This window comes from Lepidochelys olivacea (assembly GCF_965140295.1).
Source record: "Lepidochelys olivacea isolate rLepOli2 genome assembly, chromosome: 10".
NCBI lineage: Eukaryota > Metazoa > Chordata > Testudines > Cheloniidae > Lepidochelys > Lepidochelys olivacea.
The window spans coordinates 31,366,795-31,389,400 of record NC_140420.1 but is presented as its reverse complement, the minus strand read 5'-3'; the positions used below and the strand labels follow the sequence as shown (position 1 = coordinate 31,389,400).

General features: G+C 42.3%; 1 protein-coding gene across 5 annotated transcripts in view; it reads left to right on the top strand.

Annotated features, from left to right (window-relative positions):
* The window catches only part of KATNIP (katanin interacting protein), a 179,513-nt gene that overhangs the window by 128,700 nt on the left and 28,207 nt on the right, over positions 1 to 22,606 (top strand). For all 5 annotated transcript variants that reach the window (XM_084642115.1, XM_084642113.1, XM_084642117.1 and 2 more), the window contains 5 exons: positions 1,456 to 1,531; positions 9,171 to 9,348; positions 13,158 to 13,323; positions 18,589 to 18,746; positions 19,247 to 19,311. In XM_084642115.1, the coding sequence (XP_084498241.1) occupies positions 1,456 to 1,531; positions 9,171 to 9,348; positions 13,158 to 13,323; positions 18,589 to 18,746; positions 19,247 to 19,311 (643 nt within the window). The remainder of the gene's footprint in view (positions 1 to 1,455; positions 1,532 to 9,170; positions 9,349 to 13,157; positions 13,324 to 18,588; positions 18,747 to 19,246; positions 19,312 to 22,606) is intronic.

Here is a 22,606-nt window from a genome sequence, read left to right as displayed (position 1 = left end):
AGGCCAGATAACTGCCCCCACAATAATGCCTAGAGCAGATCTTTTTAGAAAAACATTGTCTTGCTTTAAAAATTTTCAGTGATGGAGAATCCACCATGACCCTTGATAAGTTGTTCCAATGGTTAATTAATCTCACTGTTAAAATTTTAAGCTTTATTTCTGGTCTGAATTTGTCTAACTTCAACTTCCAGCCACTGGAGTGTATACCTTTGTCTGCAAGACTGAAGAGCCCACTATTAAATATTTGTTCCCCAGATAGGTATTTATAGACTGTAGTCAAGTCACCCGTTAACCTTCTCTTTGTTAACCTAAACACATTGACCTCTTTGAGTCTATCACTATAAGACATGTTTTCTAATCCTTTAATAATTCTCGTGGCTCTTGTCTGAATCGTCTCCAGTTTATCAACATCCTTCTGTACATGTGGGCACCAGAACTGGACACAGTATTCTAGCAGTGATCGCACTAATGCCAAATACAGAAGTAAAATAACCTTTCTACTCCTGCTCAAGATTCCCCTGTTTATGTATTCATGTATTGCATTAGTCCTTTTGGCCACAGCATCACATTGGGAGCTCATGTTTAGCCGATTATCCACTAAATCTTTTACACAGTCACTGCTTCCCAGGATAGAGTCCCCCGTCCTGTAAGTATGGCCTACATTATTTGTTCCTAGATGTATACATCTACATTTAGCCATATTAAAATACATATTGTTTGCTTGCACCCAGCTTACAGAGCGATCTGGATTGCTTGGTATCAGTGACCTGTTTTCTTCATTATTTACCACTCTCCCAATATTTGGGTCATCTGCAAACTTTATCAGTGATGATTTTATGTTTTCTTCCAGGTCATTGAGAAAAATATAACCTATTACATATAATGTTGCTACATGCATTTGCCATGATATTATTTATCAGCAAATTGAGTTTTTAAATCATACCTCACAAAACATACCTTGTACAAACATTATTACAATAGTCTGTAGGGTGGGTACATAGGGTTATATTCTGTCACAATATGGAAACAGTAAGTCCACACAGCTAGTGTGGAACAGAGTTTGTGTATTTGAATTAATGGACCCACACTCTGGCAATTCATCAGAATGAGACCAAATGGCAGTTCACCAGAATGAGAATCTTTTGTTCATTTATAATGCATAGGTACAATAGTGACATGAAATAAGTGATAAGATTTCTTTGTAAATTATAGTTTATCCCTTTTCTCTAGGTGTCTTTTTTTTTTCTTCTATTCTTACAAACTATCCTTCCCCATGCCCCAGCCTGTTGTCATATCTCATTATTTTATCTGTCAAATTAAAATTGTGAGTACTCTAGGTCAAGGGCTTGTCTTCTTTCTTGTGCACATAGTTCTTTGCACATCAAGAGCACTGTATCAACAATACACTATATACAACATATGAATATCCACTGCACTTCTTGGTTTACTTTTTAGGTTCAAGAGCAAGTGATGGTGTCAGACCATCTTTCTGAGCTTACACCTAAGCTCCCCGGGGTATACACTGGACAATGTAAGTACTGTGTTTTGCCATTTTTTCTTGTAATATACAAACTAACATGTTACATAACACATTCTTTCACCCATAACATCTGCAAACATTATCATGTGAGATTTTTCTCCAGCACCGTTGTGTACAGACTTCTGATGAATGTTAGATTGAAGTAAAGAAGAGTAATTAAGTGTGCATAGGTTGAAACTTTGTTTATTATGGAATTTAGCACAGCATAACACTTGAAATTTAACCCAATTTTCTGTAATACTCAGAAAAATGGCACAAGGTAATTGACCAGTCCCTGAATGAAGGCTGATTTGAATTAGCTCTGTCCCTGTCAGTTTCTGTGTAAACTGGTGGGATGTCTCAGGCGTGCTTTAGTGGTATAGGAATACCAATCTAGTGTCCCAGCAAAGCATACCCAGCATGGATGCAGTTTATATACCCCCTCACCTGCACAAGAACGAAATAAGCTATACTTCTCAAAGTACTGTTTTGCCATCATAACTGTATCTGCACTGGGCTTTCAGCTGTGTCATTCAGGGTTCACACCTCATCACACCCTTGACTGACACAGCTATGATGGCAGAACTCTGTAATATAGACCTAGCCTCAGTAGAAATAAAACAGCAGTAATCGGTAGGAGCAAATCTTTAATGGAAAAATGTTATAATAAGCAACATAAACAACAAAATACCTCCACAGCTAGGGTTCAATCAGTACCTGGATAAAGATCCCTGCCTTCTCACAGGCATTCTCCCTTCTCTGCCACCCCAGTAGCCCTTCTGTAAGTCTCTCCATGAGCACTTGTACAAAGAAAGAGGAAAATGAAACTGGAGTTAACATCTCCAGGGACTGCCCTTGCCCCATCAGAGTCTACTTCAGGAGACAAGACTCTTGAGCTAGGCAGTTGAAACTACTATCCCTTAGCATCCATGTAAGCTCTGCAGAGATCGCCACACTTAGGGTAATTACTAATAGGCACAGCATGAGCTCAGCATTGCGTAATTATTAATAGCAGGTTATATGTAGCTGGACTGTACACTTTGGCTGCCTTGCTGTTTGTTAAACAGGGTATCATGAGTATTAGTGCTTCTTCAGACTTCGTGAAAGGCAGCTATCTGTGGGTTTTATTGTTATTTATGAAATGAGAAATATTTTTACATTTACTGTGGTGGACTTATCCCACCTGATGCATTGGAATTTTACCTGCTGTATCTAGATATTATTGATAGTTGTTTAGTAAACCTATGAGCCTGTGAAATGTGAAAAGCCACCTGTCTGTATGTATGTAATACTGTTGCACGCTACTTGGCAGTCCTCCAGCAGCTATCTCACACTGCTTTATGGGCAACTGTTACCAACCTGTCTGTGTACCTCTGTGCCCTCCCCTCCTCTGGTGTCAAGTTGCCAGGATGCCCCCTTCTCCCATTTTAAAACAGACACAGGGCCAGATTTTGTCCATTTGAGTATTCTAGCATTGCTGCAATATTACTCCAGAAACTCCACAATATGCCTCGCACAGCCTGTTGGAGCTGTGCTGAGACACTGGATCTCATCGCTATCTAAGGAGAAGCCTCAGTGCAGAAAGCTCTTGTGGTCAGTCACCGCAATAAAGACCTTTTTGTGGACATTGCTAACAGATGGCCACGACGGGCCACAACCAGAAGGATGACCAGTGCAGGATAAATAGCAAACAGCTCAGGATAACCTATATTCAAACCAGGATGACAGAAAATGGTCCAGGAGTAGATAGGTGTCCTGTCCACTTTTTGAGGATCTGGACAGGATTTTGCACTGTTACACAATCTCCCAAACCCAGGGAGGCTGTGGAACCTGCTACCGTAGCTTTTCCCCATCTGGAGGATGACCAGCAAGACTCTTCGGAGGAGGAACTTGAGGAGGCCATTGAAGAGCTTAGGTTCTCTAGGTTCCCTGAGAGTTAGGTTCTCTTTGGGACAACAGGACCTGATGCCAGCCTGGAAGAAGGCAAACCTGATTGCTGCCATATAACGACTAAGCCCAATTCCCAGCCAGCAATCTTGGCCAGAACTGAAGAGGGAGATCCTGTGGAGAAAACCTCACTATGTAAGTGTCTAGCTTTACAATTTATTATTATTGTTGTTATTGTGCTTCCTGCAGTGCTAGCTTCCATTCCAGGTGCTCCAGGGCTGAAGCCACTGTAGGTGAGTCTTCAGCCCCCTCCTGCATCCATCCCTTCTTCGGCCCATGCTGTCCACTCCTTTCCTTCCTTGTACACATTTCCAAAATGGCGGCTGTTACAACTGGGCAATCGGCCTCTGTCACAGTTCCAGTGTAACTGGACCTGTATTCCCCCTCCATGGTTCACTGAGGGCACCTACTCCAAGGTTTCTGGCCCCCAGCCATCACCTCTCTTTGACAGAGAGCTACATCTCACTTTTTCCTGATCAGGGCTTTTTCAGGCTGCACAGTTCCCTGCCTACACTGTGATACACCAGCAACCCAGACTGTCTAAACAGGCCAGCATCTGTGCTTTGCTTTCTCTCCAAAGGCTGTAAACAGTGTAATTACCCTCAGTTACCAAATACCACACAGCTCTTTCTATGCAAGCATATTTATTCTTAAGGTCAAAGCATTAAACAGAAAACATATCAAAACAATAAAAGCACACACACCCATGCTTAAAAGCTTACTGGAGGTCACTCCAACTCCAGCCTCAGGTTCTGCTAGCTGTAAGTCCTTGAAAACCCACAACTAGGTTTTCCCAGTGGTTACAAGTTCATAACTGTCTCAGATTCAGAACCAGAACAAGTATGGCAGTTCATCTGCTTTTTATACAGCTCAGGCCTTTGATCTCCACTCTCTGGCAACAGGTAAATCAGCAGACAAAAACCCTCTCCTCAGGGTGTAGCTTCAAAAGGCAGGTTTTTTTGCATAACCAGAGGTGGGGAATTCATCTTAACCTCCCCCTACCTATTCCCCAGGAAATCCATTTAATGTATATTGTCCCAAAAGGCCATTCTTATCTGGCAAATTTTCAATATAGTTCTTTGAACTTGCAGGCCTCTCATCCCATCCCCTCTCTAAAGAGGTGACATACAATCCCGGCCCATAATAATACTTAATCTTTGCATTTAACAGAATGGACCCCAAAGATACTTAAACTTAATTCAATAAGGTTTTTTAAGGATATTGTAAGAAATTGACGTCTGTCACAACCTCTGTCTCATACTAAAGTCCTGATTATCAACCATTTTTAGTCCCACAGCACAGAGGGCGCAATTGCTTGATATTCATCTAGATATTGTGGGGGATATCTGCACAGTCATTCCCCCCAGAATAGCTCGCAACTCTCTTCCATTTCTGCAGCATTTCTTGGGGAACCGTCTTGGGGAATAACTTCACAGCATAGCTCATTGGTCTGCTCTTTGCCTTTTTGAGTAAGGCCATTCTCTGTCTTCTAGTCATCCACCTCAGTGCAGTGGAGAGTCAGGATACCTAAAGGGAATGTAGAGGGAATTACTATTCAGCTCACCGCTGGGTGCCCTCTGGTAAGGCCTCCAATACCATATAAACTCCTCTACGGCACACCAAACCTGCAAGGAACATAATTCCCAGCTCCCAGCCTCCAAGGCACAACAGCAAAGCCAAATAGTATATACTGCACAAACAAAAATCCCAGTGCAGCCAGCCCTCCTCATGTACAAACCACTCTCCATATCTGAGGTTCCCCAACCTGGGTAGACTCTCAGTGAGATAAAATCAGAAATACATATAAAAATGCTATTGTAATCTGTCTGGAATAGGAACAATAACTGCTTTTGTTTTTTTTCTTACTCCCACAGCCATGGCACCTGCAGCGGCCAGACCTTCAAGGACGGGATCTTTATCTACAGCTGAGCTACTGGCTAACCTGCCGGGGAGAAAATGGAAGACTCAGGACAAAAATGTTGTGGACCTCATCAAAGTCCTAAAGTAAAACCAGAATAGCGGAGAGATGGAGACGTTATTTGAAAACGGAGAGGGGAAAAAGAGAGGGAGCTCTACAGGGAGATCATAGGATCCAGAGAGAGTGTGGTCAAGGGCAGCATGACAGTTTCGAGGGAGAGCGGTGCTGTGGCCAAAGACAGTATTGACAAAGAATGGGAGATGCAGAGCCAACTTCTGGAGGCAATGTAAAGCCTGAATGCTCTGCTGCAACACATGTTGATGTAGGGCAGCAGGTGCTGCAAGTGTCATACAGCAGGACTCAGCCTTGTTCTGCAGCCCCTAGATAATAAGAGATACTGGGAACAGCAGCAACTCCTCCCAACTGTAGCCCCTCCCCCTGGGCAGTCCTCCCAGTGTCCGTTCCTTTCCCACAGGCAGATCTGGGCACTGAGAACAGTTGCACATGGAAGCAAGGTTGTTTTGAGCCTTCCAGCTCCCCTGGTAACTTTGTGCCTTGCCACTCAATTCCAGAAGGCCCTCGAACAAGACGAAACAGAGGCAAGGTGTATACTTCCCTGTGACTTTAAGCCACCCTCCCCCTTGTTTTGTTTTATACTGCACTTTCTGTTTTTACTTCACTATTGTTTTAATAAAAGGTTTCTTTTAAGTTGTTAGTTAATAGATTGTTGTTTAATGTATTAATAATAAAAATTGTTGTTTCATTATTGCTTCTGCTTCAGTTAAAGTTTTATTTAGTTCGTTACATAGCTGATTGTGGTTACATAATAAAAACTGTTAAAATTCATACATAGTGAATCATCCCATTTAACACAGAAAATCCTTAAACCTGAAATAATTCACAGCACATTTTTTGGCCCTGAGCCTCAAAATAACAGCAGTAGGCGTCTCTGATAATAATGCCTCAGCTATTTCTGTAGGATGCCTTGGTGGCTGCTCACACTGCTGAGTGAGTCTCTGCATCTCCGCCTCCCACCCATTGTTAAGGCTTTCTCCCTTACTCTCACAAATATTGTTCAAAATCCAACATGCCGCGATAATTGTTGGAACTTTTTTTCTGCTGCTTCCAACCTATTCCAGAAGCAGCAGCACCTCCTTTTCAAATGGCCAGATGTGTAGTCCACTGCCATTCTGCAACTAGTAGGGCAATAGTTGAACTGTTCCTTCTGTTGAGGCATCCTGTGAACAGCTTCATTAACCAGGGAAGCAGAGGATAAGCCAGGTCTCCCAGGATAACTGGAGCAACCTTCCCACCATCAATGTCCATAGTGATCCTGGAGGCAAACTGTCCATTATTCATTAAGGTAAAAAGAGCTGAGTTCCAAAAGATCCTAGTATGTATGAAGAGAGGGGTGCCAAATAATAGGCACTTGAGTCCATCAGTGGCCCCTATACTGTTTGGGAACCCCAAGTGTGCAAAGCTATTAACGACCCCCTGAGCATTACCAAGCTCTGTAACCCAGTATACCTTTTCCATAGCAATACATACATAGATGACAGTGGCCCCAGCAGTCAATCTCCCCATGCCAAACTGGTTGGCTAATAGCATTTGGGGATGGCCAGCTTCCAGATGGCAATGGTGACTCATATCCCCACAGACATGGGGCACCATGTGTTGGTAGGCTGTCACTGCAGCTCTGGGATTAGTTCAGTACAGATGTCAAAAAAGGTTGCCTTCCCCCTCCTGAAATTCTCTTGATTTTAAAATTGTCAGTGGTGGAGAATCCACCACAAAAGTTGGTAAATTGTTCCAATGGTTAGTTACTCTCACTGTTAAAAATGGATGCCTTGTTTCCAGTCTGAATTGGTCCAGCTTTAACTTCCAGACACTAGATCATGTTAAACCTTTCTCTGATAGATTGAAGAACCTATTATTAAATATTTGTTCCATATGTAGGTTCTTATGGACTTTAATCAAGTCACCTTCTCTTTGTTAAGCTAAATAGATTGAGTTTGAGTCTATCACTATAAGGCGTTTTTTCTAATCCTTTGGTCATTCTCATGGCTCTTTTTGGAACCCTGTACAATTTATCAACATCCTTCTTGAATAGAGGGTGCCAGAACTGGACACAGGATTCTAGCAGTGATAGCACCAGTGCCAAATATAGGGATCAAATAACTTCTCTGTTCCTACTTGAGATTCTCCTGTTCATGCATCCCAGGATCTCATTAGTTCTTTTGGCCACAGCGTCCCAATGGAAGCTCATGTTCAACTGATTATCCAGTCCCCATCCCAAATCTTTTTCAGATTTTTAATCAACATGTTGTGTGATACCAAGTAAAATGCCTTACAGAAGTCTAAGTATATTACATCAACACTCTTACTTTTCTCCACCAAACTTGTAGTCTCATAAAAAAAATCAAGTTAGTTTAATAGGATCTATTTTCCATAATTCCATGTGGGGTGGGGACAGTTGGTGGCAGGGAAAGGGAAGGGGCAGGGAAGCAGCTACTTGCTGGGACCAAGGAGGGGGAGAGCAGGTGGCAGCTAGGAACGGGGAAAGGAGCAAGAGAGCAGGTGACAGCTAGGAACAGGGAAAGGAGGATCAGGTGGCTCCTGGAAGTGGGATGGAGGTAAGTGTAGCCAGCTGCTCCAAAATTGTGTGAGGGCATGAGTTCTTCACATCATCACCAGAGCTCCTGCAGCAGGGGTCAAAATCTTGGGACTCTGCATAAAACCATAAAAGGTGGCAGTAGTGGGGGTGACATCGTAAGAGCGTTCTGTCAGGAAGATGCTCTTAGCAGCAGTTTGAATGGACTTGATGGGCTGAGTTTGCAGGCATAGAGTTTACATTTGCATGCCCGCTCCTAAACATTTTGAAACTCCTGCATCATTGTGGATAACAAGCTACCCTGGATTCCTTAGATCCCCTGCTATCTCCAGTTACTGTTAGCAAATCTTAGCCCTTGAACTTGCATTCTGTTATTTTTAACTTTTCTGGATGCACCTGGAAAAAAATGAAAGGAGGTGCTTCTTCTTGTTGCATGCTAATTATGGAGGTTTGGATTAATAAACTGATCTGCTAGCACAGAGGTGGGCAAACTACAGCCCACAGGCCCGTTCTCCCCGGCCCTTGACCTCCCGGCCGGGGAGGCTAGCCCCTGGCCCCTCCCCTGCTGTCCCCCCTTCCCTGTAGTTATGCTGCCATGGGGGCAGCACAGCTTGCGCCCGCCCACCTCACAGGCTTTCCAATAAGCCTGTCCTGCCACTCGGAGTGGCATGGTAAGGGGAGCGGGGGGTTGGATAAGGGGCAGGAAGTCCCAGGGGGCAGTCAGGGGACAGGGGGCGGTTGGATGGGGCGGAGGTTCAGGGGCGGGGTAGTCAGGAGACAGGGAGCGGGGGTGTTGGATTGGGTCCCAGGGAGGATGGGGGATGGGGAGCAGATGGGGTTGGATGGGGAGGGTTTCCAGGGGGGGCAGTTAGGGGCAGGGGGTCCTGGGAGGGGGCGGGCAGGGGAAAAGGAGCAGGGGAGGTTGGATGGGTTGGGAATTCTGAGGGGGACAGTCAGGGGGCGGGAAGTGGGAGGGGGCAGATAGGGGGTGGGGGCCAGGCTGTTTGGGGAGGCACAGCTTCCCTACCCAGACCTCCATACCGTTTTGCAACCCCGATGTGGCCCTTGGGCCAAAAAGTTTGCCCACCTCTGTGCTAATATGTGCTTTAGGATCATTTCTTTGGTGCCTCCTGCTACTGACTGATAAATATGTATGTGTTCATTCTTATTTTTAGGTCTGCAGCTAAATTTCACCTTATCCTGGGGAGACTCACATTATCTTGGACTGACTGGACTTGAAGTAGTAGGAAAGGATGGTCAGGCTTTACCAATTACTATGGCTCAGATTTCTGCTTCACCACAGGATTTAAATGACCTTGCAGAGTACATGGAAGATTCCAGAACATTAGACAAGTAAGTAGGAAAACAACTGAAAACGCTAAGTATCTCCTGAAGTGTTTCGTCCTGTGTGGGCTGTTTCCATGATAGTCTTCTCAATATTCTCATTAGTCTGAGATTTTAGAGGTAATGAATGAGAACTTATTTTAAATACATATAATTTACATTTATAAAATGTATAATTGTTTAACCCTTACTATATCATGATGATAATAATAACAAAACAATAATAATAATTAATAATAATGTAAACTTGCAGCTGTGCCATCATTAGCTATGACCTGTGTCAGATTCCAGAATCCTGTGCCAGCACGTCCCTGTGACCCGCCGCGTCCCACAGCTCCCATTGGCTGCGAACGGCGAACCACACCCACTGGGAGCTGCAGGGGGCCATGCCTGCAGATGGTCAACATCAGCAAAATGTCTCGCTGCCCACAATCACATTATCCTGATGGGCTGCATGCAGCCCGCAGGTTGCCCACCACTGGACTATACAGTACAATTTTGCAGACCTGATCTCAGCCCAAATATTAATCATTTTTGGAAAGTTTGAGCAAATATAGGTTCTTGTTCCCTTTAAAAAAAAAAAAAAAAAAAAAGCTGTGCACTAAAATAGAGAGGTAAACATTGGAACTATGTCAAGCATTATGTCTTCATTATGGAGAAACACCTTTCAGTTTTCCAGTGAAAATGGGTTATGGGCTGAGTTATGTCCATATGAAAACTGCATGTCACACATGCTCAAGTAGTTTTCCTGGTAGCTCCACCTCATTCAATGTGCATGGCTCATGCATTTGAAATATGTTATGTGCCTAGAATGTAAAGTTTTCTGTAAAATTAATTGGATTCTTTGGGCAGGATCACATTTTCACCATATGTACAAACAGCACCTACCATAATGGGGCTCTTATCCCTGATTGGCCATCTAGGTGTAACTGCATTACAAATAATAATAGCTTGTGTGCACAGTGCATACAACATTTAATGGTGCAAGGAGCATGTTCAGTGAGACAAGAGAACACTGGAGTTCTTGCCTCAGAGAATAAAATATGTAGTGACTTAGGCAAGACCTTGTTTCCTTAAGTGAATATTTTGCACAGGACAGATGTACCATTTTTCATGTTTTAAAAATAACAAACCTAAGGAATTCTCTTAAAATAACTTGTGAAAGAAAATGTTACAGTTGCATAATTAAGCACTCAGAAGTCAGGCAGGAAGCACTCTTTTGGCACAAACGTAAAAAAATTATTACAAATAGTAACATCACTATGAACAATTAATTTTGACTTCTTTAAAATATTTGTAATAAGTACTTAGTGTAATGTTATTTTACTTCAGACTTAAGTTATTTAGAAATAAATCTATCACACCTTTTCCTTCAGTGGGTATGATTCTACACATACACTGCAGAGGTTCTCGGAAATCATACTGTGCAGTGATTTAATTAAAGCTTGTATCATGCTGCATAAACACATGGGCAGAGTTAAGACTACATGGGCAACATTAACTTTGTCATTTCCTGGTTTTTGAGTGGTTCACTTTTGCAATCATAAAGTTTTAATCATTAAAAGTTATTGCATTGAAACCTCATTCTTCTTTTTAGATTATACGTCTGCTCTAAACTGAGGTAATTACAATTGCTGTCCTTTTAATGCCTAAAAAAGGAAGACTGATATCATCTAGCTTAAGGACCTAGCTTACTGTTTCTTGACTTTAGCAAAGCTTTTGACACGGTCTTCCACAGTATTCTTGTCAGCAAGTTAAGGAAGTATGGGCTGGATGAATGCACTATAAGGTGGGTAGAAAGCTGGCTAGATTGTCGGGCTCAACGGGTAGTGATCAATGGCTCCATGTCTAGTTGGCAGCTGGTATCAAGTGGAGTACCCCAAGGGTCGGTCCTGGGGCCGGTTTTGTTCAATATCTTCATAAATGATCTGGAGGATGGTGTGGATTGCACTCTCAGCAAATTTGCGGATGATACTAAACTGGGAGGAGTGGTAGATACGCTGGAGGGGAGGGGAGGGATAGGATACAGAAGGACCTAGACAAATTGGAGGATTGGGCCAAAAGAAATCTGATGAAGTTCAACAAGGATAAGTGCAGGGTCCTGCACTTAGGACGGAAGAACCCAATGCACAGCTACAGACTAGGGACCGAATGGCTAGGCAGCAGTTCTGCGGAAAAGGACCTAGGGGTGACAGTGGACGAGAAGCTGGATATGAGTCAGCAGTGTGCCCTTGTTGCCAAGAAGGCCAATGGCATTTTGGGATGTATAAGTAGGGGCATAGCAAGCAGATCGAGGGACGTGATCGTTCCCCTCTATTCGACATTGGTGAGGCCTCATCTGGAGTACTGTGTCCAGTTTTGGGCCCCACACTACAAGAAGGATGTGGATAAATTGGAGAGAGTCCAGCGAAGGGCAACAAAAATGATTAGGGGTCTAGAACACATGAGTTATGAGGAGAGGCTGAGGGAGCTGGGATTGTTTAGCCTGCAGAAGAGAAGAATGAGGGGGGATTTGATAGCTGCTTTCAACTACCTGAAAGGGGGTTCCAAAGAGGATGGCTCTAGACTGTTCTCAATGGTAGCAGATGACAGAACGAGGAGTAATGGTCTCAAGTTGCAGTGGGGGAGGTTTAGATTGGATATTAGGAAAAACTTTTTCACTAAGAGGGTGGTGAAACACTGGAATGCGTTACCTAGGGAGGTGGTAGAATCTCCTTCCTTAGAGGTTTTTAAGGTCAGGCTTGACAAAGCCCTGGCTGGGATGATTTAACTGGGAATTGGTCCTGCTTCAAGCAGGGGGTTGGACTAGATGACCTTCTGGGGTTCCTTCCAACCCTGATATTCTATGATTCTATGAACCAGGATGAAAATATATTCACCAAATGCAAAACTGAGAACCACATTCATTTACTGCATTGTTTTCCAAACTTGGGACACTGCTTGTTCAGGGAAAGCCCCTGGCGGGCCGGGCCAGTTTGTTTACCTGCCACGTCCGCAGGTTTGGCCGACCACGGCTCCCACTGGCCACGGTTCGCTGCTCCAGGCCAATGGGGGCTGCGGGAAGCGGCAGCCGGTACGTCCCTCGGCCTGCATATAACTGCAGCATATGTAGGTGTAGCCAGCTAGCCTTGATCCAGCTAGCTCACTAAAAATAGCATTGAAGCCATGGCAGCCCAGGTGGCAACTACAGGCTAGCCTCCACTCATGCTGCCACATATTCACTGCAATTTTTAGCAAGCTAAAACCTAGCATGGGTAAGCCTATACTTATGGCAATCATACCTCATGATTGCTCAGTCTTTTTCCTCTTTTCCTTCTTTCTCCTTTTACACTCGTTTATCAGGTTACATAGTGTTCTCTATCTTTTTCCATATATATTCTCTTTCTCCCTGCCCCCCTTTCACATATATGAAATATAAACATATAAAACACTAGTTAAAATATTAAATTATGAAGTCAAACAATCAAAAGTTAGGAAATGCCAGAATTAAGGTTACCTAACTCAACATTAATTTGTCTTCTTGTAAGTATGATACTGGGTAAAATTTTCAAAAGTACCTAAGTGATTTAGACACTTTAGAAAATTTTACTCACTGTTTTTAATTACATGATGATATAGTGTAGAGTGCTTTTTTAACTTTCAGACAAAGGCATAATAAAATCTAATGTCTGGAGGCTGGCTACTCAAATTCAGAATAGAAATAAGGCACAGGTTTTCCTGCGATCAGTTTTGGGCCTCTTCTGTATACTGTTTTCTCTTGCTATTTTCCGTTGCTTAACAATTGCCAGTCTATCACTAAAGGATTTTTCTGTTTGTAGGTTAATAGATGGGACTAACATCACTGTTGAAGATAATCATATGTGGCTTATTCCTTTCACTTATGGGGAAGATCACATGATCACAATCCATTTTGATAAAGCTGAAAATATTGCAGGGCTTCGCTTTTGGAACTATAATAAATCTCCAGAGGATACCTATAGAGGGGTGAGTGAAAGAAAGTGGCACTGCCAGCAGAAGTGTTTAACCACCCATTAGAAAATGTGTACTTTGATAAATGAATGTCGCTGCTTTAATGTAATAGCATAAATCCTTCTAAATTATCTGACTCTGAGTTTAATGGCAGATTTAATGGCAGGTTTGCTGTCTTCCTTCACAAACAACAAATACAAGAAAAAGAGGCAGAGATAGTTCTAAGAAATTCACAGGGCCTGATAATAACAAATGGGTAGGTGTAAATACTAGGTGGGGAGAGGACTCCGCATGGACGCCTTCCATATGGCATTAGCTCCTAAAGTATTGAGGTTCTAGAGTGTGGGCCACTCTTTCATAGAAAATCTAATTAGGAGAGATACTGATAGCAGTTTGTGGGGCCCGGGCTTCCATGTGCTCTCTTAGCTGGAGGTAATTTTTGTTCTATTTTTGTTTATTTTATCACTGTATAAAATGCCAACAGGAATTTCTTTCTAAAAGATGCCTCAGTTGTTGTGGGACTTCATTACATTTAAAACCTCAAGCCTTAGGCATGTCAAACAGGTCTTACAACTCCCATCCACTCTATAGGAATGGATAGTGTGTATAATCTACAGTTTATGGCAGTGAACATAAGCCCTATGGAATCATTTTAGTTAATTCTAAGAACTGAGAACTGATAGAAAATTATTTGGATTTGCAGGGACCTCTAATGGGCATCTAGCCTATTCCCTACATATAATAGCAGAGAAGCTAGTCAGCCTCACATACCTCCACTGAGGGTGATTCCTTATCTAAGCGCAGTAACTTATCACATTCTCCACAATAATCTTATCATGACATACATACGTATATACCCCAGAAGAGACCACCTCAAACAAGAAATCATCACATACTCCCACACACTGGAAGAAAACAATCCGGAAATCTACATGGCGATCATGCAGGAAACCCAAAACAATTATAAAAAGAAACTGATGACAGCCATCAAACACAAAAACAAACTACACCAGCTCCACAGTCTACAGAACACCACGCCTGGGAGGAACAATGACACCAGGACCCACCATATGGACACTGCACTACACCCCAACGTCATCAAGCTGTCAAGGGAACCCAGGCAGACCCATCACATCTGGCCACAGTACACTTAGTGAAGGAATATCAGGACTCATAGAAACCATCCTCAAAAAACTCACCATACAAAGGGCCAGGGAGATTGAAGTGACCAATCTGGCCAAATAAATTTGTTAGTCTGTAAGGTACCACAAGGACTCCTTGTTGTTTTTGCTGATACAGACTAACATGGCTACCACTCTGAAACCTGTCATCCATTTCATATTCACCCACAAATTCCTATTTAACAACAGACATCTGTGACATTACCCAGGGTACAAGCTGGACTGTTTGACAGCTGTGTCCCCTCAGTTCTCCTTCCTGGGGTGCCTTTTACACTGCTTCGCTATGAAAGCAACCACTCCTGGCCTGCCCACTCACAGCATATAAATTATCCGCAGCTATACTGCAAAAGTGCTTCAGACAGCCACCCTGCCACCCATGAATTACACTGTAGCGCAACACCAGCAAATTCTCAGTTCCAGACTTTCCCCCAGAAATGTGCTGCTTGTACTGCCCAATACCTTCCTGGATAATACAAGCTCACAGAAAGTTCATAATAAAAAATGATATGTACAAACCTTGTTATCCCAAATGAAGTTCCCAAATACTTCAACCTAAACACCCGAGTTGAGATAAAACAATAAAACACATTTATTAACTATAGAAAGATAGCTTTTAAATGATTACAAGTAATGAGACATAAAAGTCAGAATTGGTTACAAAGAAATAAAAGGTAAAATGCAAAATAATACCTAGCAAACTTAACAAGCAAAGTGAATTTGAAGCAAAATGTCTCTCTCACCACATGATTTTGCTGTCTTACTGGCTGAATGCCTTTCAATCAGGATCCATCCCCCAGTTCAATGTTCATTTCCTTCTCCTTCAGATATTGTGGATGTTGTGATCTGAGAGAAAGGGATGACAGGTGATTTGTTCCTCATTTTTATATCTTTTCCTCCTCTTTGAGAATCATTTCCAGCTGGGGTTCAGGCAACCAAAAGTTTGTTGGACTGTAACTTTCAGCTGTTCTATTGCTAAGATATAAATGTCTTGCTCACACCCTTCTTCCTGCCAAAGAGTGGCCGCTTAATCAAGTGATAGTCCATATGATTACGCTGGCTGTGGTGCTGGCTAGCTTTTTGTCTCTGGGGAAGTGGTTTGAGGCTGTTTCACCAGAGTTGGAACATGCCATATACAATAGAACTTAACAACTTTACATACAATGTTGCCACACATATTTTACCAGGACAATAATGTTCACCAGATTATGAGTTTTCAAATGATACCTCACAAGGCATACTTTGTACAAAATTTGTCATAGTCTTGTAAAAGTGGTGAACATAAGGTTACAGACTGTCACAACACCTTGTCCAAACCATGAGAACATCCATGGGTACTAGGATGGCTCCCCAATATGTCAGCCTCTTCATGGGCTACCTCAAGGAAGAATTTATGGAGAAAGGTACCACAAAATCAATGATATACCTGAGATACATCAATGATATTTTCATCGTTTGGACAGATTACCTAAATTCTCTCCTAGATTTCCACCACAACTTCAGCAACCACCACCCATCCATGAAACTCTCTCTAGAACGTTGCCACACAGCATCAACTTCCTGGACACCATAATTAGCAACAGTAATGGAACCATACACATGACTATGTACAAGAAACCCATGGATCACCACACTTACCTCCACAGATCCAACAACCATCCTAGACACACCAAGAAATCTGTTTTCAACAGCCAGGAACTCAGATGCCATAGAATTTGCTCCAAAGTGAAAGGGGAGTGAGCTTAGTAAAATTGCCACTATTTCCCATTGTTTCCAACGGGACTGAAGCCACAGGCTACCCTCAGAAAAATGGCCCCCATTTCATTAAAAACTGTGCTGCCAAATTTCTCAGCCACCAAATGGCCAGTGTGTGACATCAGTGAACAAAATGTGTGAAATATGACCCAAATGTGGAACACCTGTTTTTTGTTACATGTCACATTCACCTTAGTTGGCAGATTAAAACTTGTCTAAGGATATTTTCTCACTGTGTGAATTAAATAAGCCTTTTTGTAATTTTTGGAAAATCACGACTTCTACTGTGCAGCCATCAGGGAGCCCTGTGAGGGTCACAGCAGAGTTTGAACCACAGACCATCACATTCCCAGCCCATCTTTCTAGCGCCTGAAGTGCAGGAATAACTGTTGTTCTCTCAGTGGAGCAACCACTAGAGGGGAAAGTGACATGTACCTGTTTCCAGTGGGTTAAGTAACTATTTGTTAGTCAGCTGTAGAATACTGGGTTCTAGTCCTCGCACTGGGGTGGGGTGGCCTACTGATGATTAACCGGATAACTTTTCACATTAGTTTGTCAGTGTAGTTGAGACTAAATTCTGTCAAATTATTGGACTGGATTCTATTCCCAACTGTGCTAGAAATTAACTTGTGCAGTTCTGCTACTTGATTGGTAAAATGGGATGCCTGATACTTGACTGCCTTCTCAAATAGGTGTTTGAGGTATGGCTCAGTAATAAGAGCTGTAAAATGCACACAAATATAAGCAGCAGTGAGTAGAATAGGTGAGATTTCAGCCTGGGCTCTCCTGGCACCCAGCTCCATGCTTCTTTCCTTAGGCTAAAGTAGATTTTTGGATTGGACTCTCTCTCTCTCCTCTCCAAATTGGGAGCCTGATTCAACTGAAATATAGTACATCTAAGAGTCCTGCTTGCCATCTGAATGTAAGGCTGTACCAACTCAAGATGGCTACCTTTTGGCTCTTTCATTTCCGGTGGGGCTGCTGCTACAGGCTGCTCCCAGAAAAGATGGCTGCCATCTATGCTTTGGCTAGGAAACTGCAGGGAGATAGTCTGTGACACAATCCTTGACTATGCTGGAGAGCAGTGGAAAGAGCTCCCCGAGAGAGAAGTTACATGCTGCAGTGCTGGGGCTCAGTGCTGCCAACCCTCACAATTTTGTTACGAGTTGTGTGATATTTGGTGTGTTTCTTAATGCCTCTGCCCCTGGAGTCATGTGAATACATCTGAATTTTAGCTATCATTTTTTAAAAGGACATTTCTAACACTCTTAGTTGTTGGGAAGAGCCAGGAAACATGACACCAAAGGCTAAAACTAGAAGGCAACTACCAAGAGCCCAGCTGTGTTATTTCCCTGCATTCTGCACTCTTTCCTCTCACTGCAAGCATCCCTGCTCCATCCATATTCCCATATACATGGCAAAAGTTGACGTGGAGTGCATCCCTATCTCCTCTTATATGCCTCCCAGAGCCCTGCAACACTTACTGTATTAAAAAGCAAGGAATTTCCGTAAACAAAAACTTTCTTCAAAAGGATGAAGGTGGGTAGGTGTGACATCCCTCAGGGTAAACCCAAACCCCAATCAAGTTTAATAACTGCAGATCTGACAAAAACTGGGATTATAAACAGTCACTCGTCAAACGTTCAACCTTGCATTCCAGAGCACAAAGCTAAACTCTCTTCCTCTTAATTCTGAGGTTAAACAGATGTCCTTTCTTATTACAGGTGAAAGCAGTTACTTAAGTAGCTACTAGTTCGTATTTTGCTGATGCTAGTAAAACCAAATTTACTAACTTTAAACAGCAATGTAACAACAATCTAGGGAAAAGTGATACCTTTATTAAAATAAAATCTTTTACTTTTAAAATTCAAATTTAAAATTTAAAAATTCAGCACTTCTACCGAGAGCCTCTGTACTTCACACAGGCTCAATAGTGATCATAGCAATGTCTCATACCTTACTTCCTTGCTTTTTAGGTTTGGTGTTGTGGGATGTCACTCTTAACCAGCCTCAGCCCCTTTTAAATTAAGGGTTTTTTTAATGGAATTTTACTAGGAATTAAAATTAACATATTGGAAGCTAAGCTCTGAGTGTGAGCACTCTCATTATTCCTGGGAATTTTTGTCTCAATGACATTTTGATTTACATTTCTTGTGTCACTAGTGAGGTATATGTATTTTACGCCTTGTTTTTTGTAAGAATTCAGATTCCAACGAATTTGTCAAAAGGGAGATGAAATAAGTGCAATACAACAAAAGTATCTTTAATAATCAAGTTGTTTCAGTCAGTGAAATTAAAACATATTTTTATTAGATCCATATGTTAAAATAAGGTATTCTTTCCCAAGGCTAAGGTTGTCCATGTCTCGCTGGATGGACATTGTATCTCCCCGACAGAGGGCTTTCTTATCCGAAAGGGACCAGGCAACTGTCACTTTGACTTTGCTCAAGAAATTCTCTTCATTGACTACTTGAAGCCCCAACAGATTATCAGACCATATGGCAGGTAAAGTGGAATGTTCTTACTATTCTAAATATTACATATTCTCTTACCTACTCCTTGAAGGTAGTCTGTTTGGATGGGCCTCCCTGAAGCAGATGCATTATGAAGTGCATGGATACAAATATCAAGTACTTTGGGCATACTTTTTTAAAATTACATGCACTTAAATGTGCCCTCAGTTGTGTGCCTAATTTTCATGTGTGCGTACAAAGACTGTATGTGCAAGTGGCCAACTAGATGCACAGTGGACAATTAGCATGGAGAAATAAATGTGTATACAAAATAGATGTGGAGTTCTGCACTCAGCTGTGAAAATAAGGCCCTCTTCTTCCTGTAGTTTCTCAGAGAATTCCTGTGCTGAAAGCAGATGGATAAATTCTCCAAATTCACTGGTTTGTTTTTGTTTTTTGGTGTGTTTTTGGGGGGTGGGGGGGTTGGTGGAGAGTGTCTGTTCTTTACTAAATATGTCAGGATTTTAACATTTTTCTTGTGTATTTTGGCAGAATTAATGCAAGGGGGATGGAACAAGCTAGTATGGACTATGAAGCACCATTGATGCCATGTGGTTGTATCCTTTCCTATCATTTTCTCACTTGTATTATTATATTTAGTATCTTGTGATTATTTTTATTATTATTATTATGGGTATTGCAATTCTGTTCTTTTTGGTCTCCCTGAATCCCTGCTCTCTTGACCCCAGCATTTTCAGAATTCCTCTAGCTGGCTTTGTTTTAATTTAAGTGAGGTACCTAAAGCATGAGAGAGGCATCATTAAAATACAAATAAATATAAATTGCATGTACAATAAAGCATGAATATGCAACCCCAGCTTCAAACTCTTCACTGGCTCTGTCTCTAATTCAGGATCAATTCTAAAAACTGCCTCTTGTTTTTATAATCCTCCATACAGAATAAAGCTGGATATGATTTAAATAGGAAGGACAAAAACTATTGACATGAATGTAGGTCAGGACGTAACTATGGTTTGTACTAAACTATGTTAATTATATATTTTAAAATAAATTTTCCCAAATAGAGGAGTTGGATTGGGAACTTCTTTTCTCCCTCTATCCAAGTGGGAAGAAGATGACATTCAAAGTAATTGAGAGACAGTGAATTCAAAAGCAATAAAAGGCAATACTTTTTCACACAAACTCATTGCTCCAGGATGTCACTTAGGCAAAGAAGTTAATGAGATTCAAAGAAGGATTGGACATTTCCACAAATATCAGATCTATTCAATGTTATAACAGTAAACACTAAAAATAAGGTTTAAAAGGTTATAAATCCCCCTGCTTCTCAGGGCTCAAGCCTCTCTCTGTTTGTGGTAAGGAGATGTCCCGACCAGGGGTATTCTATCTGCTACCCAAGATCCATAAACCTGGAAATCCTGGACGCCCCATAATCTCAGGCATTGGCACTCTTACAGCAGGATTATCTGGCTATTTGGAATCTCTCCTCAGACCCTACGCAACCAGCACTCCTAGCTAGTTTCAAGACACCACCGACTTTCTGAGGAAACTACAATGCATTGGTGATCTTCCTGAAAACACCATCCTGGCCACCACGGATGTAGAAGCTCTTTACACCAATATTCCACACGAGGATGGACTACAAGTATCCTTGTACAGTATCCCTGATGAGGCCACGGCACACCTGGTGGCTGAGCTTTGTGACTTTGTCCTCACCCATAACCATTTCAGATTTGGGGACAACTTATACCTTCAAGTCAGTGGCACTGCTATGGGTACCCATATGGCCTCACAGTATGCCAACATTTTTATGGATGACTTAGAACAGTTCTTCTTCAGCTCTCGTCCCCTCGTGCCTCTCCCCTGCTTGCACTACATGGATGACATCTTCATGATATCGCCCCTCAGGAAGGATGCCCTTGAAGAATTCCACCTGGTTTTCAACAATTTCCACCCCACCATCAACCTCAGTCTGGACCAGTCCACACATGAGATCCACTTCCTGGACACTACAGTGCAAATTAGTGAGGGTCACATAAACACCACCCTATACTGGAAATCTACTGACCGCTATACTTACGTACATGCCTCCAGCTTCCATCCAGGACACATCACGCAATCCATTATCCTTATCCAAGTCCTCAGATACAACCGCATTTGCTCCAATCCCTCAGACAGAGACAAACACCTACAAGATCTTTATCAAGCATTCTTAAAACTACAATACCCACCTCGGAATGTGAGGAAACAGAGTGACAGAGCAAGACGGGTACCCAGAAGTCACCTACTACAGGACAGGCCCAACAAGGAAAATAACAGAACACCACTGGCCATCACGTACAGCCCCCCAGCTAAAACCTCTACAGCACATCATCAACGATCTACAACCTATCCTGGAAAATGATCCCTCACTCTCACAGACCTTGGGAGACCAGTCCTCGTTTACAGACAGTCCCCCAACCTGAAGCAAATACTCACCAGCAACTACATACCACACCACAAAAACACTAACCCAGGAACCTATCCCTGTAACAAACCCCATTGCCTATGCTGTCCCCATATCTACTCTAGCGACACCATCAGAGGACCCAACCACATCAGCCACAGCATCAGGGGCTCACATCTACTAATCTACCTACACATCTACTAATGTGATATATGCCATCATATGCCAGCAATGCCCCTCTGCCATGTACATTGGCCAAACCGGACAGTCTCTATGTAAAAGAATAAATGGACACAAATCAGACATCAGGAATGATAACATACAAAAGCCAGTAGGAGAACACTTCAATCTCCCTGGACATTCAATAACAGATTTAAAAGTAGCCAACTTCGACAAAAAAACTTCAAAAACAGGCTTCAAAGATAAACTGCAAAGCTACAATTCATTTGCAAATTTAACACCATTAATTTGGGCTTGAATAGGGACTGAGAGTGGCTGGCTCACTATAAAAGCAATTTTCCCTCTCTTGGTATTGACACCTCCTCATCAGTTATTGGGAGTGGACCACATCCACCCTGACTGAATTGGCCTCATCAACACTGGTTCTCCACTTGTAAGTTAACTCCTTTCTCTTCATGTGCCAGTATATTTTTCCCTGTATCTGTAATTTTCACTCCATGCATCTGAAGAAGTGGGGTTTTTTTACCCACGAAAGCTTATGCCCAAATAAATCTGCTAGTCTTTAAGGTGCCACCGGACTCCTCATTGTTTTTGTGGATACAGACTAACACAGCTACCCCTCTGATACTTAGGAGATGCATATTATCCCACATCTGCGTACTGTTTTGCTGTACTGTTCTTGCACTTTTGTGGTAAGTATCTGGCCCTGGCCACTGTTGGAGACAGAAGTCTGGACTTGATGGACCCTCGCCTGATCCAGGATGGCAATTCCTATTCCCAGTTACTATGTGGGTCTGGGATTAGTCCAGCACAAGGACTTAAAAGGGTGATGCAAGGTCTTCAAATCTCACTTAGCACAAACTATTTAATCAAAAGTCCGGTGGCTGGAAGTTCAAGCTAGTCAAATTCAGACTGGAAGTAAGGTACAGTTTTTTTAACAGTGAAGGTGGTTAACCATTGGAACAATTTACCAAAGGAAGTAGTGGACTCCACATCACCTGGAACTCTTTAAATCAAAACTGGATGTTTTTTTAAAATGCCATGATCTTGTTCAATCAGAAGTTATTGTCCTTGGCATAGGAATTACTGGGATAAATTCTATGCCTTGTATTATGAAAGAGACGAGACTAGATTATCATAATTGTCCCCTGTGGCATCACAATCATGTATCTGTATTCCAAGTAATTGTAGCCCACATAAGCTGTTAGCTAAGTGGGCTTTATAGTTACCTGAATCCTCTCCTGAACTGCAAATCAGGATACCTG